General features: G+C 40.1%; 1 protein-coding gene and 1 pseudogene across 2 annotated transcripts in view; one reads left to right on the top strand and one right to left on the bottom strand.

Moving 5' to 3' along the window:
- The window catches only part of STK31 (serine/threonine kinase 31), an 86994-nt gene that overhangs the window by 44299 nt on the left and 21385 nt on the right, over positions 1–21310 (top strand). For both annotated transcript variants that reach the window (XM_062178932.1, XM_062178933.1), the window contains exons 15-21: positions 4986–5117; positions 7081–7182; positions 9194–9274; positions 15573–15698; positions 16305–16430; positions 16610–16696; positions 17503–17652. In XM_062178932.1, coding sequence (XP_062034916.1) covers positions 4986–5117; positions 7081–7182; positions 9194–9274; positions 15573–15698; positions 16305–16430; positions 16610–16696; positions 17503–17652 — 804 coding nt within the window. The remainder of the gene's footprint in view (positions 1–4985; positions 5118–7080; positions 7183–9193; positions 9275–15572; positions 15699–16304; positions 16431–16609; positions 16697–17502; positions 17653–21310) is intronic.
- LOC133749943 (S-adenosylmethionine decarboxylase proenzyme 2-like) lies at positions 11636–13978 on the bottom strand (annotated as a pseudogene).

Genomic DNA, 21310 nt, shown 5'->3' on the forward strand with positions numbered 1-21310 from the left:
TACATTAAACATGGGGATGTAGATGACTCTTTTATTTGCTGAGTTCATTTCCCTTGGGTAAATTCCCAGGAGTAGGATGGCTGGGTTCTATGGAAGGTCTATATTCAGTTTTCTGAGGTATCTCCAAACTGTCTTCCATAGTGGCTTTTCCAATTTGCATTCCCATCAACAGTGGATTTGGGTACCTTTTCCCCTACATCCTTGCCAGCATTCGTTGCTTGTTGATTTCTGTATGAAAGCTATTCTAGGGGGCCGGCGCTGTGGTGCATCAGGTTAACACCCTGGCCTGAAATGCCAGCATCCCATATGGGCACCGGTTCTAGTCCCAGCTGCTCCTCTTCCGATCCAGCTCTCTGCTGTGGCCTGGGAAGGCAGTGGGGGATGGCCCAAGTCCTTGGGCCCCTGCACCCACGTGGGAGACTTGGAGGAAGCTCCTGGATCCTGGCTTTGGATCGGCACAGCTCATGCTGTTGCGGCCATCTGGGGAGTGAACCAGCAGATGGAAGACCTCTCTCTGCCTCTCCTCTCTCTGTGTAACTCTGACTTTCAAATAAATAAATAAATCTTAAAAAAAAAAAAAAAGAAAGCTATTCTAACTGGGGTGAGGTGAAACCTCCTTGTGGTTTTGATTTGCATGTCCCTGATGGCTAGTGAACCTGAAAAATTTTTCATGTGTCTTTTGGCCATTTGGATTTCCTCTTTTGAAAAATGCCTGTTTAAGTCCTTTGCCCATTTCTTCACTTCAGAATTGTTTGGTTTGTTTTTGTGGAGTTTCTTGATCTCTTTGTATATTCTGGTTATTAATCCATTATCAGTTGCATAGTTTGCAAATAATTTCTCCCACTCTATTAATTGCCTCTTCACTTTCCTGAGTGTTTCTTTTGCAGTACAGAAGTGTCTCAAATTGATGTAATCAATTTAATTTTAGGTTTGAGTGCCTGTGCCTCTGGGGTCTTTTCCAAGATCTCTTTGCCTATGCCAATATCTTGCAGGGTTTCCTCAATGTTCTCTAATAGTTTGATGGTATCAGGTCATAGATTTATGTCTTTAATATATTTTGAATGGATTTTTGTGTAAGGTGTAAGGTCCTGCTTCATATTTCTGCATGTGGAAGAGACTGACTGTCCTTGCTCCAGGGATTTATTTTAGCTCCTTGGTCAAATATAAGTTGGTTGTAGATGTTTGGATTGATTTCTGGCATTTCTATTCTGTTCCATTGGTCTGTCCATTTGTTTTTGTACCGGTACCAGGCTGTTTTGATTATAACTGCCCTGTGGTATGTCTTGAAATCTGGTATTGTGATACCTCCGGCTTTGTTTTTGTTGTATAAGATTGCTTTAGCTATTCGAGGTCTTCTGTGTTTCCATATGAATTTCAGCATCATTTTTTTTTAGATATGAGAAGAATGTCTTTGATATTTTGATTAGTATCACACTGAATCTGTAAATTGCTTTTGGAAGAATGGACATTTTGATGACACTGATTCTTCCAATCCATGAACATGGAAGATTTTTCTATTTTTTTTTTATCTTCTTCTATTTCTTTAATGTTTTGTAATTCTCATCATAGAGATCTTTGATCCTTGGTTAAATTTATTCCAAGGTATTATAGCTCTTGTGAATGTGATTGACATTAGAAGTTATTTCTTAGCTATGGCATTGTCTTTGTATACAAAGGCTGCTGATTTTTGTGTATTGATCTATATCCTGTTACTTTACCAGACTCTTCTATGAGTTTCAATAATCTTTTGGTGGAGTCTTTTGGATCCCCTATATATAGAATCATGTCATCTGCAAATAGGGATAGTTTGACTTCCTCTTTACCAATTTGTATCCCTTTGATTTCTTTTTCTTCCCTAATGGCTGTGGCTAAGACTTCCAGGACTATATTGAATAGCAGAGAGAGAGAGAGAGAGAGAGCGAGAGCAAGTGAACGAGCAAGCACGAGAGAACTGAGCCTATCCAGAGCCTGGAGCCTCTTCTGGGTCTTCCACGTGGGTGCAAGGGCCCAAGAACTTGGGCCATCTTCCACCACTTTCCTAGGCCACAGCAGAGAGCTGCATCGGAAGTGGAGCATCCAGGCCTCAAACCGACGCCCATATGGGATGCCAGTGCTGCAGGCTAGGGTTTTAAACCACTGTACCACAGCACTGGCTCCTTCCTTTGTACTTTTACTGGGAGATTTCCTTCCTTTACCTTCTTTCCTAGTGATGACCATGTTTCTGTGTTTCTGTGTGCAGCACATCCTTAAGCATCTTCTGCAGGGCTGATGGGTGGTGACAAATTCTTTCAATTTCTGTTTGTCATGGAAGGTCTTTATTTCACCTTCATTCACAAGCGAGAGCTTTGCAGGGTATAGTATTCTGGATTGACAGTTCTTTTCTCTTAAGACTTGGAATATATCTTGCCATTCTCTCCTAGCCTTTAGGGATTCTGATGAGAAGTCTTTTGTGAGTCTAATTGGAGATCCTCTGAAGTAATCTGGCATTTCTTTTGTGGACATTTTAGAATCTTTTCTTTATATTTTACCGTGAAGAGTTTAATTACAATGTGTTATGGTGAAGATCTTTTCTGGTCATGTCTATTCGGAGTTCTATGTGCTTCCTGTACTTGGATATCTTTCTTTCTCCAATTAGGGGTTTTTCTGTTATTATTTCACCTAAAAGGCCTCCTAATCCTTTCTCTCTTCCCACGTCTTCAGGAACTCCTAGAGCCCATATGTTGGGTCATTTGATAGTATCCTGTAGATTACCAACAGTGTTTTGTAGTTTTCTTTTCTTCTTGTGTTTGGGCTGACTATATAATTTCCTGTTCTTTATTTTCTAAGTTAGATATGCTTTCTTTTGCTTCACCGATTCTGTTGTTAAGGCTTTCTGCTGCATTTTTTATTTGTTTTATTAAATTCTTCATTTCTAACACTCCATTTTGATATCTCTTTAAGATCTCAATTTCATGGAAGAAATTTTCTTTCATGTTATATATGGATTTTTTATTAGTTTGTGGATTTGCTTCTGATTACTTCTAAGTAATTCTATGATCAATTTTTTGAGTTCCATTTCTGTCATTTCTTCAGTCTCATCATCTTCACAATCTAGTATTGAAGTGTTGTGTTCTTTTGGGGGCATCATGTTGTCTGTCTTATTCTTATTTCTTGAATTGCTGTGTTTGTTTTTTGGCATTTGTGGAGATACTCCTTGGTTTCTTCTTTGCTTTTTTGCTGTGGTAGCTTTTATCTTTGGATTATGTCTGAGTGGATTAGTGAAGTGTCTGCTTTCAGGGAACACCTGGTAGGTGTGGCCAAGGAGCTCTGTTCAGTGTTCCAGGGTGAAGGGCATGTCTGTGGTGACACACCCAAGTTTGCTGTGGTAAATCTCTTTTTTTTTTTTTAAATCAGAGGGGAGGTTTGTTCTTTTCTGTTGGTGTAGACTCAGCTGAGCTCCTCTCCTCAAATGAGACCAGTGCCTGGGTGCTAGCCCCAGTGGGTATATTATTCATCTGCTCTGCCCCAAGGACCACGCAAAGGATCTATGCAGTCCTTAGTGTAAGTTCAGATTCCCCAGCAATGTCCCTCGCCAGGTAACCGGGGAGCCCTGATCATGTGGAGCCTCCCACAGTGACTGCCCAGTGTCCCAGCCACACCCTGAATCCTCCCATGCAGCCTCAGTGTTTTCACAGTCCTGCCACACAAGCCTCCCACAGTCACCAGCACCCAGCCCATCTGTTCTCCCTACCAGACTCAGGAGTCTCTGCTTGGCTGGCAGCTGGGTGCAGACATGAGCTGGCCAAGTCCAAAATAGCACCTGCCTCTCTATCAACTTGTTACAGGACGCTGTTGCAGGGTGATAGGGGGGAGAGAAAACTGCTGTCCCCTACCCCCCGCTTTGTTTTTTCTCATCTAGTTTGGCAGGGCTCCAAGCTAGATTCCCTCTAGGTTCTTCCTGCAGCTTTTTTTTTTGCCAGTGGCTTGGGCTGCTGCAGTCTGGTCTCTCCTGATTCTCCAGTGCTGGTGCGTAAGCTCTTGGGTGCTGGGATCCTGAGTTGTGTGTGTACTTACACTCCTCATAGGTACACTATGTCCCTCCAATTTGTGTGGTTTCCTCTGCTCTTTTCTCTGTAACTCTTACCTGAATCTGCGCTCTTTCCACTTTTTAAAAACTATCTTCTAAAGATAATTGAAAATGAATCTTTATGAAGAATGGGATGGGAAAGGGAGTGGGAGATGAGATGGTTGCGGGTAGGAGGGAGGTTATGGGGGGAGAAATGCCGCTATAATCCGAAAGTTGTACTTTGGAGATTTAAATTTATTAAATAAAAGTTAAAAAAAAAACACCCCATCTTCTCCTAGACTAGAGCAGCAAGCTCCCTCCCTAACCTGTCATTTTGAGTAATCTGAAAATATTTTCTTCATTTAATGGTGTATTATGAACATTTCCCCATATGATTAATGATTCTATATGGTAATTTTGAGTGACTGAATCATCATCCCTGCATAGATATACAACAGAATTATCTAACCTTTCATCTGTGTTGGACATTAACTTTAATTCCAATTTTTTCATACCATAAATAGCATTGTACATCATCTGTATACATAATTTTTGCATATAATTGCTAAGATTCCTAAAATTGTAATTATGGACTTAAAAGGAACATATTGTCAAACCTCTTTTGGGAAAGAAGATTTCAGTTTATATCCTCATTAAAGATTCCTGTTAGCTTTGATATTGACAGTATGTTTCTCAGCTTGAAATATTACTTTTGCCTTTGCTACTTTGAGTCCTGGAACAGATATTCTTCTAAATAAAAGAGTGAATAATTAGGAAATTGGTAGAATTGTCTTGTTGAAAATCACAAAATTTCTTAGTGTTTCAATCTGAATTTAGAATACTAGTTTAATCTTTATAGACAAAAATTAAGCAGTCAGTAAGTGACCAGTACATATTGTGTATTGTGTTTGAAAAGATGGTAATTCTCTCTCTCACTTAGTTTAAAAAGCAGGTTATTGAATGTCTAAATAAGAGTCCCAGTGTGGATCACTTGTTGTCAATTAAGAAGACATTGAAAGGCCTGAAAGCTCGACTGAGGTGGAAATTGGTTGAAAAGAGTAATTTGGAAGAGGTAAGGAAACAGTTGTTTCTTACTGAATTCTGCATGAAACTTACATTATTTGGGCTCTGTTTTGAGAAAGTAATATTTAAATATACTCTTTAAGGTAAGAGAACCATTGCAGTCATATTTTGCTTTATATACATTTTTGTCTTCATATGTAAATAAAATTGAGATTATATTAATAAGATAAACATTTTTCCATGTCATTAAATGTTCTTTAAAACCATTTTACCTGGCTACTTTTTTTTTATTTTAAAGATTTATTTATTTATTTGGAAGGCAGCATTACAGAGAGGCAGAGGCAGAGAAAGAGAGAGAGAGGGAGAGAGAGGGAGGTCTCTATCTGTTGGTTCTTCTATCTGCTGGTTCACTCCCCAAACAGCTACAATGGCTGGAGCTGATTCAGTCAGGAGCCAGGAGCTTCTTCCTGGTCTGTCACATGGGTGCAGGGGCCCATGGACTTGGGCCATCTTCTGCTGCTTTCCTAGGCACATTAGCATGGAGCTGAATTGGAAGTAGAGCAGCTACAACTCGAACTGGTGCCCATATGGGATGCTGGCATGGTTTTACTCTCTATGACACAGTGCCGGCCCCAACTATTTTGATATTTGGGAACATAAATATTTTAGAATAATTTTAAAAACTCTTCTGGTTTGGGCATTTTAATGTCTTTGAAGATATAAAACTACTACATTCTCCAGAGGTAGGGTTTGTTAAAGTATTTTTAAGATGCTGGTATATTTTGTTAAATCTCTTTTGATGGCTGAATGTATTTCTTTCAAGTATTTTTAAGTTGTTTTCCTATGATAATAGAGCTGGAGGGGATAGGGTGCGCTAATCTGGGCTAACTTCCTTCCTTAAGCGTGGAATTTTGTGTATCTACTGGGAATCTGTGGTGTTCGTTTGTAGATTTGATTTATGGGAAGAAGGAATCTATATTATGTCTTAACCCACATTGATCTCTCTTCTTCTGAGTACTTCATTAGGACTGGAGTTCTGATTATCTTAGAACAAGAATCATACTCAAGAGGTTTCTAGTTTATCCTATTTTTTAAAAAATATTTTTTTTCAAAGAGTAACAGAGAAGGAGAAGCAGAGAAAAAGATAAAGAGAGATTGAGAGATTGAGAGATCTTCATTGTCATCTGCTGGTTTTCTCCCCAAATGGCTGCAACAGTCAGGACTAGGCCAGGCTGAAGCCAGAAGCCAGAAGCCAGGAGCTTCATCAAAGTCTCCAACATATTTGTAGGGGCCCAAGGACTTGGGCCATCTTCCACTGCTTTCCCAGGTGCTTTAGCAGGGAGCTGGATCAGAAGTGGAGCAGCTGGGACTCTAACTAGTACCCATATGGGATGCCAGCAGTACAGGCAGTGGCTTTACCTGCTATACCATAGTGCTGGTCCCTCCTATTCTTTAGTGCAATTTTTCAAATTTTGAGGAATATACATCCAACTTTTAAGGCATATATACCTTTTAAGGGGGCTTCTTTATTAAAATGCTATTGGAGTTTTATCGAATTTGTGAATCTACATAATCTGGAAGGTTATTTCACACATTGGACTCATCCTGTTTGTTTTGTTTCTTTTGTTTTTTCACCAAATATTATATTAAAAATTCTAGAGAATTTAGTTGTATTCTGGTTATTTTCCTTAGCATTTTACTCAGTGTTTGCAGTTAACCATCTCTATCTTAGAGAAAATCTATAGCAAATCAAAGGATAATAAAAATCTATGTAGTTGATTTTAGGTCTTTATTTTCCACAATTTTTTTTTGTAGGTTTGGAAAAGCCAGTGTTAGCATTGTTTTAAATTAATTCAGCAAGGGTTCTGTGGGTCTGTTGTGTGCTAGGTATTGAAGGAAATGTAGAGATCACACAGTGATGTATTGTAGGTGTTGCATTGCTGCTTATAAGAAAACTTGTTTTTATTCTATTTTAATAAGCCTGTCAAATCACTTTTTCCTCCTGATTAAAGTCTGATGACCATGATGGATCTGAAATTGAGAAAATAAAACGAGAAGTAATTCAATTGCGCAACAGTGTTTTTCAGGAAATTTATCATGAGAGGGAAGAGTATGTAAGTATTTGATTTTTTGAAGTTTTAAATTAGGTTTTACCATAGAAATTGATGTCAAATATTCATTTTATGAAATTTTTTTTGACTATTTGCAAGGCTAGAGGTGTTACATTGGCTAATGTTTGTTTAAAATTAAAAATTTCTGATAAGAAAATAATTCATGACCATTGTACCAATGTGGAAATTACAGAAAGTTAAAAAGAAGAAAAACATCGTGTAGCTTTCCCATGAGGTGGTAACAGTGATAATCACTGTTGACTCTTGATTTCTTTATAACCTTTTGTTCTGCTTGTTTTTAGAATAGACATTAGAGCACTCTTTGCTATACTGCTCTTTCCATTTAATATAAAGGCTGAAGATGTTACCCTAATAGAACATTTACATGAATAGCGCCTTTGTATAATGTTGCTGTGAAAACATTAATGGAATAGAATAGTTCAGTTGAAGACTGTAACAAAATAAAAATATGTGGCTTTTGAGGGATAAGTTACATCTTTAAGTTTCCATTCTATTGCTGATTTTTGTGACCCTGAATCAGTTGTCATGTGTCATCTCTTTAATTGGAAATAAAATTATATTTTATGTCCAAAGGATGTAATGGGGAAGTAGTTAGCCAAGAAACAGTGCTTTGAAAATGAAAAAATATTATGAAAATAATAGGCATTTTAAGTGTTATAGATTGTCTAGCAAACTCATCTGACTGTAATACCTTATGAACCTTTAGGTAAAATTTGACAGGTATCTAGAAGTTTCCTTAATAAATGTGATAGATTATTTATCTTTTGTAAGTCTCCTCATTTTTCACATTTGCTTTAAAATGACTTATGTGGAGGTATATATTATTTTTTTATCTCAAAGTTTTTGTTCCTAAAATTAAGCAGCCATTATTTAGAAGTGGTTTTGCATTCTTAATTTTGATAAATGATGACAATGTTGTGATCAAAATTGATGTATTACCACAATTTTTCACTTCAGTTTGGAAGTGAATATGGACTTTGACCTTAGCAAGATTTGTCCTTATTTGTGTAAACAAAGCTTGAAATTGGTAAGTTGTTCTTCAGTTTGTATGATGGTAATTTAGATCTAAGGTTACTCTTGCGTTTCACTGATATTTCTGGAATTAAAAGCCAAAATGTATGAGAGTACTTAAAAAAAATTCATGGAAGGGGCTGATGTTGTGGTACTGCAGATTAAGCAGCCCTCTGTGACACTGGAATCTGTGTTGGAGTGCCAGTTCGAGTCCCTGCTGCTCTGCTTCTGATCCAGCTTCCTACTAATGTGCCTGGGAAAGCAGTGGATGATGGCCCAAGTACTTGTGTCCCTACTATCCACAAGGGAGACTCATAGTTCCTGACTTCTGGCTTCAGCCTGGCCTGGAGGTGGCTATGGAGACTATTTTCAGGGTGAACCAATGGATGGGAGGTGTCTGCCACTCTGTGTCTCCTTTTTTCTCTCTGTCACTTTGCCTTTTGAATAAATAAATTAGTGAAAAGTGGAATTAAAAGATAAATTTATTTTGGTGCAAAAATATTTTGAAATATATGTGTATATATATATATGCATAGTTTTTTCATAGTGTTCATTTTCCATCAACTTAAAAGTAGTTATTTGGGAAGCAGAGAGAGAGGAGGGAGACAGAGAGATCTCCCATTATTGGTTCATACCCGAAATGCCCAAAATAATCAGGGTAGGTCCAGAGCTGAAGTCAGGATCCAACCCAATCCATACTTGTCGTGTGGGTGGCAGAACCCTATCAAATACGCCCACACTGCTGCCTCCCAGGGCCTTCATTGACAGGAAGATCAGCAGCCAGTGTTAGATATGGAACTCAGATACTTCACTGTGGGACACGGCCATCTTAACAATTAGGCTTATTGCCTGGCCCTTTCCTTGAAGTTTTTGAAGATTCCTTGTATTTTGTTAGATATGTAGTAAGGAGGATGCTGTTAGGTTTTCCTGCAGGGCAACATGTAACAATTGAATATATATTGAATGTGTTTCTTAACTTTAGGAGAAACTGAATAGCTTGGCACAAAAATGGTTTCCTGAACTGCCTCTGCTTCATCCTGAAATAGGATTACTTAAGTACATGGTAAGCATTGTGTCCTTTGGTAATTACTACTCTGTGGAGAGTGTTAAGAAGTGATAATGTTAATTATGTTAATTTTACAGTATCCTTTCTATAAAATTGTTCTCAAAGAATGTTTTTGAGTATTATGAGGACCTTTCTCAAGACTATCTTTTAAAGTTGCATAGTATATCTGTTTTTGAAATTTTTATGTTAATCAGCAATTATTTTGGTATTTTTCTCTTTTTCCACATCATTTAATAGATTGCATGACACGTACTTGAATTATAGGTATTATTTGAATGATTGTAATACAAAGTTTCAACTGCTGTTTATTAGGATAAAAACAGGATACTACTGGCCATGAAGAATTTAAGTGCAAGGTGTCTTCTAAGTTAAAGCTGGCACTGAAATCACTCTGGAAAAATTGGTTAAAGTGGAAAAGTTGAGGTGGAGATGGTGTTCCAGGCAGACGGCGTTTAAAGGCTGGGAGATCAGCATGTTAGGCAGGGTTGAGCTGCAAAGGCAAATTGGCTCTGGAGGAGAATCTGTTAGTCCTGGGTTTGTGTTGCTTGCTGCAGATGAGCAACTTGATGAATTGCAGTTGTCCCTCAGTAGTTATCTAGGGGAGGACTGGTTCCAGGATCCCCTGGAAATACCAGCACCTGCCATGCTCAAGCCCTTACATAAAATGCATGAATGCATGTAGTCTATTCATATCTTTCCTTTTTTAAAAAATATTTATTTATTTTTTTAAAAATAGAGTTATAGAGAGGTAGAGGCAGAGCCAGAGAGAGAGAGGTCTTCCGTCCAGTCGTTCACTCCCCAAATGGCTGCAACAGTTGGAACTGCACTAATCCGAAGCCAGGAGCTAAGAGCTTCTTCTGGGTCTCCCACGTGGGTGCAGGGGCCAAAGCATTTAGGCCATCTTCCACGGCTTTCTCAGGCCACAGCAGAGAGCTGGATCAGAAATAGAGGGGCCAGGACCCCAACTGGCACCCATATGGGATGCTGGCACTGCAGGCAGTGGCTTTACCTGCCATGCCACAATGATGGCCCCTCCACTTTCTTTAAATCATCTCTAGATTACTTAAATTGCTCCCTACAATGAAAATGCTTGTTACGATGTAAGTAATTGTTATTCAGTATTGTTTAGGGAATGATAACAAGGAAAAAAGTCTATGCTTGTTCAGTAAGATAGAATAAAAATATTTTTGATTTGCAGTTTGTTGAAACTACAGTTGCAGAACCCACAAATAAAGACTGAATTTCCTAAGATTGTCACTAAGCCCATGAGAATAGCTTACAGTAAGGAGTGTTCATGTAAACATATGGAGTTATCCTCATAAATATGTAGCACTAAGGTTTCTACAGTTAAATAATGACTTTAAAGTCTTTCTAGACTTGTCTTTAAGATGATGTGAATTTTTCCTTGCAATTATTTAACTCTAGCTTAAAGACTCATGTCATATGGGTAAGTGAATATGTACAGCCATATAGGACTTGAAAATTAAATTTTAGAAATATGCTAATGGATTTTATTATAGAAGATTATAAAAGATTTGAGTCATGGCTTATGGAAGCCTTTAACGGTTTTAAGATATTTAGCTGTGATAGGCTTAAGAATCCTTTGTAGGTTGATTATATATTGTGTATTACTTAAATATACTAACACTTTAAAGAACTGGAAGACATCCTGCAGCCTTTCTTAATAAAACTACTCTGCAGTAAAACTTACCTTGATTTAAAATGTAAAAAAGTTGACTATCAGATATTATTAGTGTGTGAAATTACTCGTTTTAAGAATGACAGAAGTATCTAGCAGAATTAGAATATTTGAAAACCATTTCACTTTTTTTTTCAACTCATGAAGAAAAACTTTAATTGCTGCTGCAAAACTCTTTGAAGTAGAAGTTGGTTGCAATAGCATCAGTAGAGAATATACTCTGGAAAGTGGAGGTAACTGGTTGTAAGATCCTGTAGCCAGGTAATGGGATAGTTCAGATGGTAAAGGCAGGCCAACACCTAATGAGGGAAGCTTTGTTTGAGGGGGAGTTTTGGACGGTATTTGCAGAAATATTACACTGCACATAAATCAAGTTGTTTTCACGAGTATTGTAAAATTTCGTGTAGTAAGTTTTTTTCTGCATGCACTTAAGTTTCATAGCAGGAGTGACATAGAATACCTAAACATAGAAGAGAATGCTCATGCAAGCTATCTAACTCCTTAATACAGTAATCATACAACTCAAAATGATTCCACTGTCATTACACCTTGAGCTTTGTGCAGCCACAAGCTGGTGGTTATGAAAAGCAAGGCTCCTGTTTCAGCATCTAGAAAGTAGCAACCTCCTTCTGTGTGTGTTCTCTTTTTGCATTGTTTCTTCATTTCTCATCACTCTGCTGTTGCTGGAACTGCTTAGCGAAACTAGTAAAAAACAAAATTGTGATCATGGAACACAGCACTCTGGCCATAAAGATGTTTAAAACTGTCATTCTTCTTGGGTGAGGAAAGCACTGGGTGACATTTAGAACTCTGGTTAACAAACAAGGTGTCACACACTTCCCTGGCTTGATGACTTTCACAGCTCTCCCAATCAGGTCATCGTAGCAGGTCTGACTTAAGTTTGTTTCAAAGCTAACATAAGAACATTCTGGTTCTGGAGAATTGTGAATTGTCTATAAGTTCCATCTGATTTTATTCCATTCATCGAATACTGACAAGGATTGAGCAGTGTGGCATCAATGACAGAACAGGTATCCAGTCATGAATTCCACTCTCACCAGTGATGTCCTCTGGGAGTAACACCGTCTTTCATGGTCCATGACTGCTGGGTCAGGCTCACTCATCAGAGTCACCAGGGTTTGATCCTGCTGGCTGATTACTAGACTCTCTGGGAAATCTAGAAGATATAATTGCCAACATCAGAGTTCTTATGTCCCATGCAGTATACAGCTCCATTTGGGAATAATGCACAAAACCACTCTGTTTCTTCCTGGAAATTCTGAGGTGGGTTCATTGGTGAGAGGCCTCATGAAATTCTTAAGAGACTAAAGGAAGCTTTAAACTGAGTCAAACCCTCTGTCATCCCTAGCAAGTTTCAGTAAGGGAACTGGTGCTTTCAGCAAGAGGGTGGCACTTGTCTTCAAACTGAAACTATTCTTGGAGACAGACATGCTACTTTGACTGAATGTGTAAGCTTCCTGCTTGTCAGTTTTTGTTACCCTGAGGATAAAACATTGCATGTCCTTCAAAATTATGTCCCACTCAGATCTTGGGGTAGTGTGAAGATCCCCAGATCCTTGGTTGTAGCCAGGAAAAGCAAACTTTTAACAGCTTCTCTGTCCCTTTGAAAAAATGTGCAGCTGGAGCTGGTAATGTGGCATAGTGAGTAAAGCCGCGCCTGCAGTGCCGGCATCCCATATGGGTGCCGGTTTGAGACTTGGCTACTCCCCTTCTGATCCAGATCTCTGCTATGGCCTGGGAAAGCATTAGAAGATGTTCCAAGGCCTTGGGCCCCTGCACCCTCATGGGAGACCTGAAAGAAGCTCCTGGCTTCAGATTGGCGCAGCTCCGGCCGTTGTGGCCATCTGGGGAGTGAACCAGCAGATGGAAGGAACCCCCCCCCCCCCACCTCTCGTTCTCTCTCTCTCTGTGTTACTGTGACTTTCTTTTTATTTATTTTTTTTATTTTTGACAGGCAGAGTGGACAGTGAGAGAGAGAGACAGAGAGAAAGGTCTTCCTTTGCCGTTGGTTCACCCTCCAATGGCCGCCGTGCTGCGGCCGGCGCACCGCGCTGATCCGAAGCCAGGAGCCAGGTGCTTCTCCTGGTCTCCCATGGGGTGCAGGGCCCAAGCACTTGGGCCATCCTCCACTGCACTCCCGGGCCACAGCAGAGAGCTGGCCTGGAAGAGGGGCAACCGGGACAGAATCCGGAGCCCCAACCGGGACTAGAACCCGGTGTGCCAGCGCCGCAAGGCGGAGGATTAGCCTGTTGAGCCACGGCGCCGGCCTTACTGTGACTTTCAAGTAAAATAAATAAATCTCTAAAAAAGAAGAAAAAGAAGAAATGTGCAGCTTCCATCAATGTGAGACTTGCAAAAACCTATCAACCACAGTAAATCAACTAAATTAAATCTCTTCACCTACTGCCCCTGCTACTGCTGTGGATTGTTCCAGCTCTGTTACTGAAGTCAGATTCCTGTGTGTGTGTGTGTGTGTGTGTTTCTGAAAATTAAATGTGATTGTGTAAGAAAAAGTAGCAAATATAGTTCAGTCTTTTGTGCCCGCTGCTTACCCGTTAGAGTCGAGCAAACATTATCTAATGGCCCATTTTCACTTCTGCAGACATTTTCTTTCTTTCTTTTTTTTTTTTTTTAAAGATTTTATTTATTTGAGAGGTAGAGTCACAGACAGTGAGAGGGAGGGACAGAGAGAATCATTTTCAGTCCGTTGGTTCACTCCCCAAACGGCTGCAATGGCCGGAGGCATGCCAATCCGCAGCCAGGAGCCAGGTGCCTGCCACTCCGCACCCCCCCCCCCCCGGTCTCCCACACAGGGACAGGGGCCCAAGGACATGGGCCATCCTCTACTGCTCTCCCAGGCCACGCAGAGAGCTGGACTGGAAGAGGAGCATTTGGGACCAGAACCGGCGCCCATACGGGATGCCAGCACCGCAGGCGGAGGATTTACCTACCGCACCATGGCGCTGGCTCTCTGCAGACATTTTCAAGCTGAGGCAGAAGTGTTAGAATTATTTCATAGTAGGCTGGCGCTGCGGCTCAATAAGCTAATCCTCTGCCTGCGGTGCCGGCACCCCGGGTTCTAGTCCCGGTCGGGGCTCCGGATTCTGTCCCAGTTGCCCCTCTTCCAGTCCAGCTCTCTGCTGTAGCCCGGGAGTGCAGTGGAGGATGGCCCAAGTGCTTGGGCCCTGCACCCGCATGGGAGACCAGGAGAAGCACCTGGCTCCTGGCTTCGGATCAGCGCGGTGCGCTGGCTGCAGTGGCCATTGAGGGGTGAACCAACAGCAAAGGAAGACCTTTCTCTCTGTCTCTCTCTCTCACTGTCCACTCTGCCTGTCCCAAAAAAAAAAAAAATGTTTCATAGTAAACATAATTTTAAATTTTTCATTCTCATTTTACAACTACTTTTTTATTTGTCATCATTTTACTATATTTAGGAAACATGAAGTATTTTTACAGTTTTAAAAATTATTTAAAACTTTGATTAATATTTGAACACTTTTATGGAGTGCAGTGCACTATTTCAGTACATATACACAGCATGAACCATTCAAACTAGGCTACCAGTTTTTCCATTTTCTTTTTTTTTTTCCTTGGCTTTGGAACCTACCAGCTCTTCTCCTTCAGTTATTGTTCTTTCTTAAAGATTTATTCATTTATTTATTTATTTGAAAGGCAGAGTGATGGGGAAGAGGGGGAAGGGAGGGGAGGGGAGGGGAGGAGAGGAGAGGAGAGGAGGAGAGATGAGATGGTCTATCATCTGCTGGTTGACTCCCCAAATGGCCATAACAGCCAGCTCGGCCAGGCTGAAGCCAGGGGCTCAGAACTCATCCTGGCCTCCCATGGGGTGGCAAGAACCCAAGTGTTTGGACCATCATCTGCTGCTTTCCCAGGCACATTAGGAAGAAGCTGGATCAGAAGTGGAACAGTTGGGACTTAAACTGGCATTCTGATATGGAATGCTGGCATAGCAATTGGTGGCTTAACCTGGTGCACCATGCCAGCCCCTTCTCCAATTCTTTACACAAAATACAATGCATTATTGTGAATTATAGTCACCCCACTGTGCTGTGGAACCGGTAGAACTTGTTAGTTCTATCTGACATGTTTGGTACCTATTATCTGACCTCCCTCTGTGCCCCTGCTGCCAGCCTTCCCAGCCTATAGTAATTCTCTAAGTTCAGATCAACTATTTTTTAATCTTCCACGTATGAGGGAGAACATACAGTATTTGTCTTTCTGTGTCTGGCTTATTTTACTTAACATAATGACCAAAGGGAGCTTTCTCAAACTTTAGGGTTGCTTGGAAGCACACCTGGTTATGCTCAGTCATCTCTTGAGTGTGTTCTAGAACTGTAGCTGCCATTAAAGGTATGGTGATTATACTTTGAGCAGGAGGAGTTCAAGAACCAGGAACTGGAAAAAAATAGAAAATGTCAAACATGTTAGTATTTACTGGTTTCTTTAGGAAGGTTGATGATGGCTAGTCCATCTGATAGCATGTAATGCACTGTGCTGATAATTTAGAGGTACCACAATGGTTTGTATTACTCAAGTATAATAAAAACTTGTGCCTAGAACTCTGGAGGTCTTCTTACTATGAGCTTGGAACGTGATCTTCTTGATGCTGAACCAATGAAGGAACTTAGCAGCAAGCGTCCTTTGGTGTGCTCTGAGATTAATGGGCAGGTGATTCTTTTAAAGGTAAGTCTGAGTTCCTCTGATTGTGGGAGATGCAGAGGTACAGTGGGAGTTGGGGTGTGGCTTCTTAGGAAAGAAGAAAAACTCAGTAGTCTGCTAAAGTATGTGAGTTGACTGGTGTAAAGCTCGTGCTTCCAGTCTGCTTGCCAGGACTAATTTTGACTTTAAAGTTTCCCTCATTTCACTAGATGGTATTTGTCTTTAATGGGGTATGCTCACTTTCCTTTGGACAAACTTACTGCATTCTATCCAGTAGCCTTTAAAAATGCTGGCTTTTGTTGGATTTCTCTTTGAAATTTCAGCTGTGTTGCCAACACAGACTTACACTACTCCTTGTCATTGATCTGAAACTGTTAATCTTGATTGTAGGATAAATACTTAGGCCCTAGTTGCTACCCATTCTACAAGGTATTGTAAGCTACATGTAGAAATTTTATTTTTCCTTTTCAAGTTACAGCATTCAAAGCCAATAGAAAAAGTACTTATAAACTTTTTAAAAATAAAATTAAATGTAATTTAACTTACATAAAATCATTTCTTACATTTAACCTGGAAAGGTGAATAATTAGGAATTTTTAACTTTACGATTACCTCTTATTTTGGTAAAAGGGCTATTCTGTGGATGTTGACACAGAAGCCAGGGTGATTCGGAGAGCAGCCACCTACCACAGAGCCTGGAGAGATGCTAAAGAGGAGTCCGGGCTGCTGCCCCTGAAATTCTTGTTCTTGTGTAAGGTAAAGTTCTTATCTCTTTATCTCTTTACATCTCTTGAAGGAAACATTTTTAAAAAATTTTAGAGCAGTGATTGATTCTTTTTGGTATAAACAAAAAGTACTATATATGGAATCAATGTATCCTAAAAACATGTTGAATAATCTTTGCCTTTGAGTCACATTCTCTGTTTGCATCTTAGTCAGATCCTATGGCGTATCTGGTGGTTCCATACTATCCTCGGACAAACCTGAGTGCTGTTCAGGCTAGCATGCCTTTAACTTCAGATGTAAGTAAAACACTGTTTTCACACATGTGGTCAGTGAGAAAATAACTCCTCATGCACACTGCATGCTCTACTGCAGCAATTTGACTCGTGTTATTCTATTTGTCACATCAGTCCTGTGATATTAGTTATCCTGTTATGCAAATGAGAAAAAATGAGGCTTAAAGGGGTTGACTTGCAGGGGGTCCCTTGGCCAGAGGCAGAATAAACACTTGAAATTAGATCTTTCTGATTGTAGAACCCAAGCTCACAACAGTTGAGCTGTGCTATATGCACATTGCCTAAAACAGCACTAGCTATTAAATGAGGGCTTTTCCAAAAGGTTCATGGAAAATGTGCATTATCTTTCATTTTGATTTTTCCACTAACTTTTTGAAGTATTCTTTGTAAGTGCTTAAGTGGCCATTTTAATTCTTACCACTGTAGATTTAGAATTAATTAATAACAATAAAGGAAGAATGATTCTTCCTCCCTAGTAACATGATTTCAGTCTCTTCTTTCCTGGCTGCTTCACATGGTTTTTTTATAATCTGTCTCCTGAGAGATTGAAGAATATATATACGTTTATCTAAATGAATGCATATATGTACATGTGTGAATTATGTGCACAAACACACATCACCAGTTGTATAATCAAGGCTTCACCTGGCCTTAAATTATCTCTCTATGCTGTATTATTACTAAGGGTTTGTTTGGAGCAATCTGCCGAATAGCTGTTCCAAATCTGGAACAGTTTTGAAGTTAAAGAGGTTCATGTATTAAAATGATTTACCCATTTCCCGATTTCTTGTGTGTGCACTTCTTTGCAGGAAGCATTAAAGGTCATGAAAGGCGTTGCCCAGGGCCTCCACACATTGCACAAGGCTGACATAATTCATGGATCACTTCATCAGAACAATGTGTTTGCTCTAAACCGTGAGCAAGGAATTGTTGGAGATTTTGACTTCACCAAATCTGTGGTAAAATATCATGGTTTTACAAATAGGTTTTAGACTTCATTTAATTTTACTAGGCAATAGTTCAGTGATTACATGTAATATGATAATTTATTATAATTTCTTTTAGCATCGATACCTTCAGTTAAGGAGTATCTTATAGTGTCAATAGCTTTCTGCTGTCAGGTAGGTGCTGGAACAAGAGTTTCCAAGTTTAAGTTTTATATATTCTGACCCAAGTCTTAGGAGCACCTGCCGTTACACTCACTGGCATTGGTAGCATTCACTGTTGCTTGTTTTTTCATCAGGAAACATTCTGTCAGTACGAAATACGCAAAGAAACTTGGTCATCTCCCTTCCTTTCTCCTGCTGGTGTCATCCTTTTTCCCCAGTGATTAAACTTAAATATAAGTTGCTGTTTTTTGGTCAAGAATACACACTTTTAGAAACCTGGGAACTATAGATTTTTCCATTTAGTTCAAGTCTTGGCTGAACTTCGATGACTGTTATTTGGTGCCATATTACCTCCAAATAGGAAATTTACCTAGGTAGCAAAAATCAGACAATTAAAGAGCATATTGTGCCGGCGCCGTGGCTTAACAGGCTAATCCTCCGCCTTGAGGCGCTGGGTTCTAGTCCTGGTTGGGGCGCCGGATTCTATCCTGGTTGCCCCTCTTCCAGGCCAGCTCTCTGCTATGGCCCGGGAAGGCAGTGGAGGATGGCCCAAGTGCTTGGGCCCTGCACCCGCATGGGAGACCAGGAGAAGCACCTGGCTCCTGGCTTCGGATCAGCGTGATGCGCCGGATGCAGTGGCCATTGGAGGGTGAACCAGTGGCAAAAAGGAAGACCTTTCTCTCTGTCTCTCTCTCTCACTATCCACTCTGCCTGTCAAAAAAATAAATAAATAAATAAATAAATAAAACAGCATATTGTGAAATTTTATTTTTGGTAGAATGGTTAACCTCAAAACATACATGATCACATGGAGCAATTTCATATTTATTTGACAAATAGGAATTTATATATATATAGTGTATAATATGTTTTGGGATATATATATATATATATAATTATGGAATGGATAATCCTTTAAAAGTAACAACTTTATTGAGATTTATTCACATAAAGTGTACAACTCAGTAGCATATTTACAAAGTGTTGCATTGGTCACCACTGTCTAGTTCCAGAACTTTTTTATCATTCCCATAAAGCAGCTCCATAATGATTAGTAGCCACTCCCCTATTCTCCCTCTCCCCAGGCCTTGGAAATCATTGATACATTTTCTGTTTCTATGAACTTGTGTGTTCTGGATATCTCATATAAATGGAATCATACAATATATAGCCTTTCATGAATGGCTCATTTTACTTAGCATAGTGTTTTTGAAGTTTATCCATGTTATAGCATGGATCAGAACACCATTTATTTTTATGGCTAAATTGCATTTAATTGTATGGCTGTACCACAGTTTGTTTATGCATTCATCAGTTGATGAATATTTGGGTTGTTTACATTTTTGTTATTATCAGTTTTGTTGCTATGAATGTTAGTGTACAGTTTTTTGCAGAAGAGTTTTCATTGCTGTTTAAGTGAAATTACTGGGTCATGTGGTAACTATATTTTACTTTTGAGGAAAATAAATGTTTTCCAAAGTGGTTATATCATTTTTGAAAAATATTTTTTAAAGATTAATTGATTTATTTGAAAGTCAGAGAGAGACAAGGAGAGGCAGAGAGAGAGAGAGAGAGGTCTTCCATCTGCTGGTTCACTCCCCAGTTGGCTGCAACAGCTAGAGCTGTGCTGATCCAAAGCCAGGATCCAGGAGATTCTTCCGGGTCTCCCATGTTGGTGTTGAGGCCCAAGGACTCAGGCCATCATCTACTGCTTTCCCTGACCTTAGCAGAGAGCTGGATTGGAAGTGGAGCAGCTGGGTCTTGAACTAGCGCCCATATGGGATGCCGGCACTGCAGGCAGCAGCCCAGCCTGCTACGCCACAGCGTCGACACCTAGAAAAATATTTTTACTTATTCATTTGAAAGTAAAGGGACAGAGAGAAAAGAGGAAGAAGAGAGAGCAAGAGAGAGAGAGAGAGAGAGAGAGAGAGAGAGAGAGATCTGTTCCATCCATTGGTTCACTCCCTAAAAGCCTGTAACAGCTGGGGTTAGGCTGGGCCAGGAGCTGGGAACTTAATCTAGGTCTCCCATGTGGGTGGCGAGGACCCAGATACTTGAGCCATCCATCACTTGCTGCCTTCCAGCATGTGCATTTGCTGTAAATTGGAATCAGGAGTGGAGCTGGAATTCAAACTCAGGCACTCCAGCTTGGGGTGCAGGTGATGTCTTAATTGCTGTGCCAAATGCCTGTCCCCAATTGCACTGAATTACATTTCCACCAGCAATGTATAAGGATTCCAGTCTCTCCACATCCTTGCTGGTGTTTGTTATCTATGCTGTTCTTAGTATGCTCATCTGTCAGTGCTTTTATGCTTTGGCCATCTGCAATCATAGAGTGATGCTACTGTTGTATGTGTAGTCTGGATGATTTTCATATAGTAACTCAAAAAAGAAAGTAAAAATATTCAATTGACAAAAAAACTGGATTGTGCAGGATTTATAGACTGACTTTCTGAAATATTTATCACATTAGTTCACTTGAGAATTAAGATAACACCATAAGAAAAATAAATTGAATTTTAAGTTCTCGACTTCTAAGGTTCTCAGTTTTCCTGTTGAGCATCCCATTTGCACAGTTGTAGATACGACTACTCCAGGAATTACTCATCCTCTTTATTTATTTATTTGAAAGAGTTACACAGAGAAGGAGAGGCAGTGAGAGAGAGGTCTTCCATCTGCTGGTTCACTCCCTAATTGGCCACAAGTGCTGGAGGTGCACCGATCTGAAATCAGGAGCCAGGAGCTTCTTCCGGGTCTCCCACATGGGTGCAGGGGCCCAAAGGACTTGGGTCATCCTCCTCTGCTTTCCAAGGCCATAGCATAGAGCTGGATTGGAAATGGAGCAGCTGGGACTTGAACCGGCACCCATATGGGATGCTGGCACTGCAGGCAGCAGCTTTTCCTGCTACGCCACAGCACCCATTCTTCTTTTATACTCATTTGTCAACTGTTATTATTTCCCAAGACATTGTTTTAATCTTCAATTAAAATGATTTACCTTGAAATAGTGATTAAACTTAGTTTTTGCTACAGTTTTCATACTACTTTCGGCCTGAAATATTAATTAGGGAGAAAAATTTGAAAAGTAGTCTGTAGTCAAGATGCTTGCTTTTTGGGTATTAGAGTGCATATGAATCACCTGGGGAGCTTGTTAAATGCAAATTATTACTCAACATTTTTGGGCTAAAGATTCTGCATTTCTAACAAGCTCCTAGTTAATGCTGTGGCTACAGGCTTTGGGACCACACTTTGAGAAGCAAAGATAAAGACAGTAGGTAGAGAAGAGCCAGTCAGCACTTAGTGCTATGTGCTGGGCTTTGTGCTAGATGCCTTTATCTTTTTTTTTTTTTTTTAACAGGCCGAGTGGATAGTAAGAGAGAGAGAAAGGTCTTCCTTTTTGCCGTTGGTTCACCCTCCAATGGCCACTGCGTCCGGCGCATCACGCTGATCCGAAGCCAGGAGCCAGGTGCTTCTCCTGGTCTCCCATGTGGGTGCAGGGCCCAAGCAC

This window comes from Lepus europaeus, chromosome 20 (genome assembly GCF_033115175.1).
Source record: "Lepus europaeus isolate LE1 chromosome 20, mLepTim1.pri, whole genome shotgun sequence".
Classification (NCBI taxonomy): Eukaryota; Metazoa; Chordata; class Mammalia; order Lagomorpha; family Leporidae; genus Lepus; species Lepus europaeus.